Raw genomic sequence first — 10,957 nt, 5'->3', positions numbered from 1 at the left:
GTGGTGTTAATTACCGGTTTGCGACGGGCCAATTGGTCTATCTTTAGTGTGATAAGGCGCTCTCCAAAAGAGAACGCGCCTCGAATATTGTTATCTCGGGACTGTGCCTTGGCGGTCGTCGGCAGGCTGCGGCAAGAACCCAGCCCCGTTATTCCGCGTACTGACTATTATAAATATCTTTACTACGTCTTAACTTACCTAACGATGTTGGGACACTTTGCGCGGCACAAACAATCCTCGAAGTATAAGTATAAAACCTTAAGCATTCGCAGACACGCCTTAGTTAAAATTTTTCGCTCTCAAATATCGGCTAGGTAGGATGCGTCAGGCTATTCGTTTGAAGCTGTGTGAACACCCTGCACCCAACACTTTACGGAAACAAATGGCCATGGTTCGGTGACACCCCAACCCTAATGCATACCATTATTATGTACGTATGCATAAATATAGTCAGGAGTGTGTGTCGCTTCTGATCTTTTTGTACCTATCCTTGCCTCAGATTTTATTATTCTGAGTGGTCGATTGTGCCTCTTTCTGTGTCCCGGCATGCTTGTTTGCGTCAAATTTAATAATAATCGGTTTTTTGGGGGGAAAGGAAATGGCGCAGTATCTGTCTCATATAACGTTGGACACCTGAACCACGTCGTAAGGGAGGGATAAAGGAGGGAGTGAAAGAAGAAAGGAAGAAATTGTGCCGTAGTGGAGGGCTCCGGAATAATTTTGACCACCTGAGGATCTTTAACGTGCACTGACATCGCACAGCACACGGGCGCCTTAGCGTTTTTTCCTCCATAAAAACGCAGCCGCCGCGGTCGGGTTCGAACCCGGGAACTCCGGATCAGTAGTCGGGCGCCCTAACCACTGAGCCACCACTGTGTCGTGTCCTTCGCGTACCCCCCCCCCCCCCCCCCCCCCCTCGCAACCTCTCAAGGGACAGACAGTATAATGAAATAAATAAACAAATGAAATAGAAAACCTCTATGTGTGGTGTAGCGTTAGGTCACTAGGCTACGGTGCGATGGAAGCGCGGCTGCGAACGCATTGGCTTATAGCACAAATTGTGAGATGTAACTATGCTGCGAAAATGTCTGTTTTGAGCAATTTTTCTCCTTGTTTCGACAAACACCTCATTAAACGATGGAAAGACTCATCTTTGTTCTATTTGCAGCCGGTGGAACAAAACGATTAAAGCTCTAGATGCTTCAAAAATAGTTTTTGCCGCCCAGAAGGGCTCTAAATTTTTGTCGTTTGCTGGGACGGCTATTTTGTAAACTTGGAATGTTTATAAAACAAATGTAAGACGAGGCATGAAGACGACGCGGCATTTTTTGAGTGCAGGAGATCACCTATAACCTAGTAAATCCTGTCGAGTAACACACTCCGTCATCTGCAATTGGTAACACAAAAAAATTCGACTGCTTTCATTGAAGCGCCATAGGTCATGAGACATAGCGGCGCTAGATAGGAACTGTCTCTAGTTCTTCCTAACCACAGCAGTTAGCACAATTTATTTGGTAGTGTATTGATTCTGCACGTTGGCATGGTTTGGAAAGGTCGAATTTTGTCTTCGTGATGTTGCAGAGAGTTAGCTTCTCTCCATATATTCATTCATTCATTCATTCATTCATTCATTCATTCATTCATTCATTCATTCATTCATTCATTCATTCATTCATTCATTCCAGTACGTCGTTAACTGCGCGTTCTAGTGACTTTATACTACTGCCATGAAAAAAAAACAACAACATGGTCAGCGTATACAACACAGCCAAGGTTATCGGAGATAGAACTGATGTCGCTAATATAAAAAAGGACTAGTCTTGAGACGTGCGTGACTGGCGTCCGCTTGGGCTGCGTACAGAAACGGACATCCGTACTCTCTGCCCGAAAACAATGGGGGTGTTGTTAAGCTACAATTCTTCGTTTTTTGGTTATACGTGAATACAGGTGCATCTCTGCACGATGTGTAAGTGATGTGCGTCTTTGCATGTCTAAGACATGGACCCCGACTCTGCCAGAGACGAGTGTCAGATGAGTGTTATTGTATTCAGACATGATCATCTTCAACTTACACTTACACTCTTCCTCTTCCTTTCGTTCTATTCCCTGTTATCCCGTGCGGAGTAGCAGGCCAGAATTCTCTTTCCGTCGGCCGACCTCTCCCCCTTTCCTCTCATTAAACTTTGCTTTCTCTCTCTTCTTGTTCAAAGTACTTGCGCGTTTTTTCCCCTTTGCGATCGCTCATGAGCTTGCGTGCTCAATTTTTCAAATGCAGATATACCGCCGCCGCACCACACATGGACTTTGGTGTAGAACTCATTACTCCCTGCTTTCAGAGACTCACATGAAGGCAGGAATGAATCATTCCCTTGTGCCTTCAGGCCTTCTATTAGAGCTGGTAGGGTTACGTAGGAATAGAGAAATTGATTTTAGCCGCAGTCGTTAGGGCAGTGGAAACAACAGTACTTCGTCCGAGAAACACTGCACGTTGAAATATGTCGTTAGGCTGACTGCAGAAAGGGCGGATGATTGCCACGTGTTTAAGCTGCATTATCGCGAATAAGTATTGACACGCTCAAATGGACAGGAGTTTACAATTATATGCTTACGAATTGGCGGTACCAACCGGAAAAACGCTGGTCTCCAAGAATTTTTCAGCGCTGTTTGCAAGTAAGGGCGGTGTTAACGGGTTTATGGATTCGACCCCCGATGGTATCATGCTAACTGTGGTTCACATTACTCTGAATATATTTAACGCAATCAGTGCACGGACTGGACGACACGAACTTACAGATGACAGGAAACAAGTTTGGGCAATTTCTGATCCAATTTGAAGAGACATTAAGTAAAACACGCTGGACATAAAAGATGAAAGGGCGTAATGTGACTTACCTATTGGAGATGCACACCAGACAAAAACTCGTAGATTTCGAACACTATGAGAACTAAACAATTTCGCAGGTATCAATCGGCGCCGTATTCATCGGCAATGACGGCCATGACGTTAGCATGCTGTCACGAAACCTCCAACCGGCATACAAATTTCTAAGTGCCCTGATTTCTAAGTGCCGTTGGTAGCTACCGCTACATAATGGTTAGAGCCGCTTTTTCCACGAACCGTCCTTGCCAAAAGTAACAGGGCAGACGTTGTTTGTTTCTTAGCCGCGTCGCGAAGCACTTATGGAATCGCTTAAGCTCTGAATCAGTGTAAAGTAAGGTGAGCCCTTGTCCTCACGTTTAGACACCCTTAGGTCTTTAGGGGTTCCGTAAAGGCTCCGTTATACGGTAGGGAGGCAAAAACCTGTTGCTCGCTTACTTTTGGCAAAGGGGGCACGTCTCTACGTGCCTGGACGCTGCTGGCTGTGTCAAAGATTCGGGACTGGTTTTTCGTAAGGCGTCACATTTCATCGCTATCTCAATATCTCAGTATCTAAATAAAGGTAAAGGAGCTAAACATGCAGAAAAATGGTAGTATTAAAGCCACTCTATGGTCGCTGACACCTTTTTAAGTACTGCCAGCTTTTAACGAGTGACGCTGCCTTTATTCTGCGCACGCGCATGGCTTTTCCGGTTCGTATTTCCGCCTTCAGCTGACAGTCGTCCATTTTGTATGCGCTCGCATTCATGCCTCGGCTCGCCTCCGTACACCTCAGTAGCCTCGGCGCAGCGTATTTCAGCGTTCAAGCAGGCCGTGCATTGTCGTTTTGGGAGGCTGTTTCTTCGCCTCTAGCAGTTTGACTGACTTTTTTCGCACTCAGTCGGCGATAGACGAAAATCGCAGACGTGCAACGCCACCGCAGAAAGACTCACCCCGAGAATATAAAATGGCAGCACTTCCGTTCAAGACCGGAAGCTGGACAGCTATTGAAGGAGGAAGCGCCGGGGGCGGGGGGGGGGGGGGTAGGGTGAGGTTGGCGCTACTTAACCTGGTCGAGAGAAAACGCTATGGAGCGGCTTCAGGTCGTGTAACTGCGGAGGAGATTTTTATTTCTGTTTATATTGATGGCAATCATGCTGTATTTGCAGCTTGTACAGAGAAGCAGGTGAAAAGGACATAATCAGGCGTATTGCAATTTCTCAAAGACAAATCAGGCTTTCAGATGGTCATGAGACTTCCTAGTTTGCAATCATCTACTGCAGAGCGTAGAGCTTCTATAAAACCACACGGCTTGAGAAAGGCTTTGTTCGCGTGGTTGTACTAAATGTTTCAAGGTATAATTTATCAGAAATTATCTCCATGGACTGCTCACACATAGTGTGTACGAAGTATACGCTCAAATAATGGCTTCACTAAGAACTATTTGCGTTACTTCTGAGGATTTCCTTAGCCTGGACAGTGCGCACGATGAAAATTCTGGTTCTGACTTTGACAAAACTCGACTGACAGCGAAGTAAACGTCGCCTTCAGCATGTTGACTACATATTTCCACTGGATGCAGATGACAGTGCGGAGTTAGAAATTGGCTTGTAGAGTAAGCTGTAGAACCACATGGAGCTTGCGTCGGTGCTCGTTACCGATTTAATGAAAGTGTTCGAAAACAAAACAAAAATGTCTTCTCTGCGGCTGAAGTTCATCTCCTATTCTACTGGCTTACAGGGTATTTATCGCAGTTTCACACAAGAAAGCTTAAAGTTCGGTCAAGCTTCGTTGCCAAGGAACCTGGTGTCATCTGGATTATTTACGCACATAATAAACAACTAGAACTATATCTCTCGTTCAGAACAATTTTGAAAATTATTAGCCATGCACGTGTAGCACCTAATCATTAAAACTGAAGAGGATTTTAGACGCACTAATCGGATTTGGCCGCGTAAGTAGACAAAATATCGCTACAGAAGACGATAAGGAGCTTAGACGGAAGTACAGCCACTTAGTGCCAGGCTCGTGCTGTCACCCGCACTTTTTCTTGCTTCGTGCTTGCAAGGACATTTGCTAACCTTCCCCAAGACGTGACCACAAGTCGCCACGGTCTCTGCACTAGGCCGATACTGCAACGCCTTTAATTTGCAATTCATTCGCCTAAATCGTGCCAAGAGAGAAAAAAGCGAGAAAGAATACTGCATCTCCAAAGCGCCTATTGCAAGGGAGGCGTGAGAAGAAAGTTTAAAGCATAAAAATAAAAAAAAAGCCACAAGCAGGTAGGTAAGGAGAGTTCGCAAATTTCGTCGTCTGAAGGCAAGTGCAGACCTCATTTAGTGATGCGCACGGGCCGGTCATGCATATAAATCAGAAAACGCGTGTAATCCGTTCATCATTCTTGAATCAGAGTCACGCGTTCTCGTGCGCAACTATACCAAAGATTTAGCGCCAACGCGACAATACGTGACTGCTTTATTTCACCGCTTTTCGTCAAACTAGAGATTATTTCAATGCATGCTACGTGCGAAAGCTGAATAAAAAAATCACGCAGTGGCAAAAAAAATAAAAGCGAAAAAAACTAAACGGGCCCAACTTGAGTTCGATCTACTTTACTTTCCACCAGCGCAGGCGCATTCGGAAACCCGTTTTCTACGCTCTTCTGTAAACCATACGTTCTCGACCGTGTGGGGAGTACCTGTGTCTCCTCTTCTTGCCTTGTTCTGCACAATGCCAAACTAAATTATATTCCCTGCACAAACGACTGCGCGCACATAGTGGCGATAGCCCCTGTCGATACGCGATGTCAAGGTCGGGGTGTACCGCGTTGCTTGTTCGCCTAGTTGTACAAGCCGAAGCTCGCTCCACCCTTGTCCTCTCAGACGTGACTGCACAGTGCAGTACGGCGTGGATGGTGTGGAATACACGTCCCTCAGCTTTCTATAAAACAAGTACAACCTGCGCCATCACCTATTCCCTCCCTCCCACCCCCTCTACCACTCCCTTTTTTTTGCTTGTCTTTTGTCAGTTAGGCCACCACTTCAGCGCCACCTCCTAGCTCTAGAGTAGTATAAAAAGGGGACAGAACGGGTGCAAAATCAGCAGTTGGACCGTCAGCAGCTGAAAGAGACCATGGTAAGCAGCTCAGTGGCGTGTACTGAAAGGAGAGCGCCTCTAGAACGAAGCTTCATTCGAAGCGAATCACTAGGGAAAGATTTTGCTTAAAAGGGTAACATAGCAACGAAACATATATTTCGCCGACTGCGGTGTGACATCTAAAGCTAGGTGTTTTCAGTGCACAGGCAAGTTTCTTGTCGTACGCAAGTTTAGAAAATTGCTAAAGCAATGTCACCAAGCAAGAGTTAAGCTTGGCTATGGGATGGAAACAACTCCCATCAGTACCTCCTGAGAAGCATGAAATGGCGCGTTGCGGTGGTCATTGCCTGAATTCTCAAGCGCTCGAGCACAGTTTTTAAGCTTGGGTAAACTGTACTCAGTGATGGTACGCCTTTACCGTAGTGTTCGAAGATTTGTCAGTCGTCGATTATCTCTGATTTAAAACATCAGCGGAAGCTTCACTCGCTGCTGAGACTAATTAAACCGGAGTATAGTACAACCCCGTTTACCGTACAGAACCTCATATGTAATGTTCACTATAACGCATTTTTCCAGATCCGTGCCTGCATTGTCCTCGCCCTGGCCACCAGCGCCTTCGCTGGCTACACTGGCAGCTACGGCGGCTATGGCCTTGGCTATGGCCTTTCCTCCTACGGCCTTTCCCACGGCATTGGCTACTCTGGTCTCGGCCTCGGCTACAGCTATGCCCCATCTGCTAGCTACGCCGTCTCCGCCCCAGCTGTTACCCGCACCGTGTCCACCTACCACGCTGCTCCAGCCGTGGCTACCGTCGCCCACGCTGCCCCAGTCGCCACCTACGCCGCTGCCCCAGCCGTGACCACCGTGTCCCACGCCGCCCCAGTCGCCACTTACGCCGCTGCCCCAGCCGTGGCCACCTACGCTGCTGCCCCAGCCGTCGCCACTGTTGCCCACGCTGCTCCAGTCGCCACCTACGCTGCTGCCCCAGCTGTGACCACCGTCACCCACGCTGCTCCAGTCGCCACCTACGCCGCTGCCCCAGCCTTCACCACCGTTGCCCACGCTGCCCCAGCTGTGGCCACCGTCGCACACGCTGCTCCAGTCGCCACCTACGCCGCTGCCCCAGCCTTCGCCACCGTTGCCCACGCTGCCCCAGCTGTGACCACCGTCGCCCACGCTGCTCCAGTCGCCACCTACGCCGCTGCCCCAGCCTTCGCCACCGTTGCCCATGCTGCCCCAGCTGTGACCACCGTCTCCCACGCTGCTCCAGTTGCCACCGCTATTGCTACCCCAGCCCTGGCCTCCTACCACGCCTCCCCAGTCTACGGTTACGGCATTGGCACCCTCGGCTACGGTGCCGGCCACTACGGTTTCGGCCACGGTCTTCTCGGCTACGGTCTGAACTACGGCTACGGCCTCGGCTCCACCTACGACTACACCACCCTTCTCCGCAGGAAGAAGTGTAAGTACTTGTCTCACATTCTCTCTTATGTCGGCAACCTTCTGCGCAAGAGAAAAGACAAAGACTGGGCCCAAATACACAATACACTGGGTGAATTTTACAGGTTGTGTTGAAACGATTGGATTACCTGTATCATGTAACCCACTGACTTACTTTAAGCACCTGATACAATGGGCCGCTATCCCTACTTTGACTTAGGCGGTAGCAAACTAGTTCAAGCTATTCTATTCGCAAGAGACAAAAAGAGGTTGTTTAATTTTAGAACAGCAATTGTTGTTTGGAAAGCGCTTTGTGACTTGATATATAAGAACATCATAGAATTAATTTATTACCCTTTTTTCTTTCAGAAATTTCCTTCCTTGGAACCAGCATAGTCGTCGACGAAAATTAGGAAATGTAACAAATTTAGGCACCGCATTTTTTTCGGTATGCTCATCGCGGCATCAAAGAAATGCGATAATAAAATTATCAAATTTAGAATTTATCCTTCAGACTTTCATTGTCTTTACTTCAAACTTTACAGTCTGCTACCGAGCTGCAATTAGTTTGCACTCTTAGAAGGAGACTTTTGGCGGTTGTATGATGTTTGGCGACTCCCGTAACATACTAGCGTCACTCATAGTCTTAGTCGCTTTGGGACGTTAAATCCCATAAATCATAAATCGTAACAATATGCCAGCTTACAGAAGCAAAAACAAGGCTTCTCTCAGGATGAAGCGCAAACTATTTATTTTGTTGCGTTTCTGAGAAGAAATAACTGTGCAGGAATAATGTAGGTATTAGGGCAATTTAATTCTTTATTAAGATTACACCACAGCTAAACACTATTTTTGCAAGCTTGATGTTCTTGCACACATGTCGACAGAAGTAAACCAAACACATTTCGGATGCAGGGGAACTGGCATGTGTAACTGCGGAATTAGGCTGGCGCATTATGTCAGCGAGTAAGCGTTTCTTTGTTGCATTTGCAAACTAACATAATGTGCCCCGATTTTTCCATTAGCTTAGGTACTTGAACGCTTATTTTACGGATCCTGTTCTGGATATTTTCAAGTGCCTTTCACATCTCTCCTCTCATCTATTTTTTCGGCCACAAAATAGTTAACGCGCCAAATTTTCAGATTTGCAGTTACGGTGCCCGTTGCCATCGCTGTTCATTACCTTCTCAAGAAACAGACGTTATTTCCACTGCTCATTTATGCCTCACTTCCAGCCATCGTGGTACTTCTCAACGTAAGATATGCTATGTTTGAAGGATGTGGGGGTCCTTGGAAAGGTGCGTTGTAGCGACCACAGGATGGTTAGGTTTCGAATTATTATACTAGAAGAGGGAACGGAATGGACGAGTTAGGGGTAATAGGAAAGGTAGGTGAATTCAGTATCTCGCAGCCGAAGAGATATTCGGCTTTAACGGAGCACAACTGCCTTAATATTCAAGAAATGAACGTTAATCTCACAGGTTTCATGACAGAGTGCGCAGTAGGCAGCAAACTGGTTGGACAGGATACTGGCAATCTCTAAGGAGATGGTAGATTAGATTAAGAAACGGCAAAGCTTGAAAGCATCTTACCCCACAGACAGAATAGAACTAGCAGAGGTATCAAAGCTAATCAATAAGCGCAAGGTGACCGACATAAGAAAGTTTAATATGCAGAAAATTGAGCATGCTCTTAAAAACGGACGTAGCCTAAAAGCGGTGAATAGAAAACTAGGTGTAGGCAGAAATTAGACGTATGCACTGAGACAAAGAGAAGAAAGTTATCAGCAATACGGATAAGGTAGTTAGCCGAAGATGCCTACAGAAATCTGTACAGTAGCCAATGTAATCAGGACGTTAATGAGAGACGCAGTAGTGCACAGCAATGGGACCGTCCGCCAGTAGGGAACGAGGAAGTAAGCCTTAGGAAAGCCTTAAGAGAAATGTAAAAGGGGGAAGAAGCTGTTTGGAATCTGGTAACAGCAGACCTGTTGAAGGACGGAGGTGACATTGTGCTAGAGAAACTAGCCACTCTGTATACGCTGTGGCTTATTAGCTCGAGCTTACCAAAAGCTTGGAAAATGCTAACATATCAAGCCATAAGAAAGGAGACTTCAACGACTCCAAAATTTAAAGACAAAGTAGCTTACTGTCCGTTGCCGATAAAGTACTTACTAAGGTAATCTCTAATAGATTCAGGACAATCCTAGACTACAATCAACCAAATGATGTTTCAGGCTTTCGTAAATGTTATTCGGCAATACACCATACTCCCGCTATTAATTTGGTGATAGAGAAACGCGCAGAACCTAACCACCCGCTCTATATACCCTGTATAGATTACGAGAAAGCATTTTATTCAGTCGAAACGTCAGCTGCCATGCAGGCATTGCGGAATGGGGGGGTACAAGAAGTTTATGTAAAAATACTAGAAGATACCTATAACGACTGCACAGTCACCATAGTCCTCCATAAACAACTATGGTGACAAATTCCAATAAGGAAGGATGTCAAGCAGGGAGTCATGATCTCTCCAATGCTATTCACCGCCTGTTTACAGGAGATACTCAAAGGCCTAGACTGGGATTAGTTGGGGTAAGAGTTAATGGAGGATACCTCAGTAATCTGCAATTCGCTGACGACATTGTCTTGCCAAGTCACTCAGGAGCTGAACTGCAAAGCATGACCAATGACTTAGACAGGCAGAGCAGAACGATTGGTCTAGAAATTAATATGCAGAAAACCAAAGTAATGTCAACAGCCTCGAGAGGGAAGATCAGTTTACTGGTAGCGAGGTGCTGGAGGTGGTAAGAGAATACGCCTACTTAGAGCACGTAGGGACCGCAGATCCGGATCACGTGATTGAAATAACTAGAATAATAATGAGGTGGAGCGCATTTGGCAGGTTCTTGAGATCATGACTGGCAGTTTACTAATATCCGCCAAAAGAAATGTGCATAACAGCTGTATCTTACCGGAACTCACCTATGGGGCAGAAACGTAAAGGCTAACGAAAAGGGCTCAGCTTAAGTTAAGGATAACGCAGCGAGCTAGGGAAAGAAAATGATAGGAGTAACATTAAGACGCAGGAATAGGGCGGAGTGGGTGAGGGAACTTTGGCAGTGGCAGCGACGAAGTTCGGACGCTGACACGACGCGCTTCTGCATTTGCGGGCACCCGGTGGCCCATACGAACTTCAGCCAGGAGCTGCGGAGAAGCGGATCTTGTTTCCATCCTGGGGCTGCTCAGTGTATTCTTCGATAGCACAGTGTACTCTTTGACGGTGTCCGTTTTTCCCGCCGTTTCATGAGCTGCCATCTTCCGAGACAGCCGGTCTGGGCACTTTGGCGGCGGCAGCGACGGAGTTCGGACACTGACACGACGCATTTCTGTACTGACAGGTTGGTGAAATACCTTCTTGGCCTTTTAAAAGAATGTACCTGTACTCGCCTGTGGCTGCTGCTGCCAATAGTGCGTTGTGACGTTTTTTGCTCTGTGTTGCTAATCAGTTCTCCAGTGTTTTAATAGCAGAGTAAGAGGTGTACGACTGAGCTTAGATATGAAT

The 10,957-nt window shown here is 46.7% G+C and overlaps 1 protein-coding gene across 1 annotated transcript; it reads left to right on the top strand.

Annotated features, from left to right (window-relative positions):
* The first annotated feature begins 5,884 nt into the window (after positions 1–5,884).
* Positions 5,885–7,899, top strand: LOC144136594 (uncharacterized). Its single transcript, XM_077669068.1, has 3 exons — positions 5,885–5,992; positions 6,530–7,415; positions 7,763–7,899. Coding segments are annotated over exons 1-3 (891 nt in total). The 5' UTR covers positions 5,885–5,989; the 3' UTR covers positions 7,765–7,899.
* The last annotated feature ends 3,058 nt before the right edge of the window (positions 7,900–10,957 follow it).

This window comes from Amblyomma americanum, chromosome 6 (genome assembly GCF_052857255.1).
Source record: "Amblyomma americanum isolate KBUSLIRL-KWMA chromosome 6, ASM5285725v1, whole genome shotgun sequence".
NCBI classification, from domain to species: domain Eukaryota; kingdom Metazoa; phylum Arthropoda; class Arachnida; order Ixodida; family Ixodidae; genus Amblyomma; species Amblyomma americanum.
The sequence above is the reverse complement of the archived record's forward strand: the minus strand, read 5'-3'. Positions and strand labels throughout refer to the sequence as shown.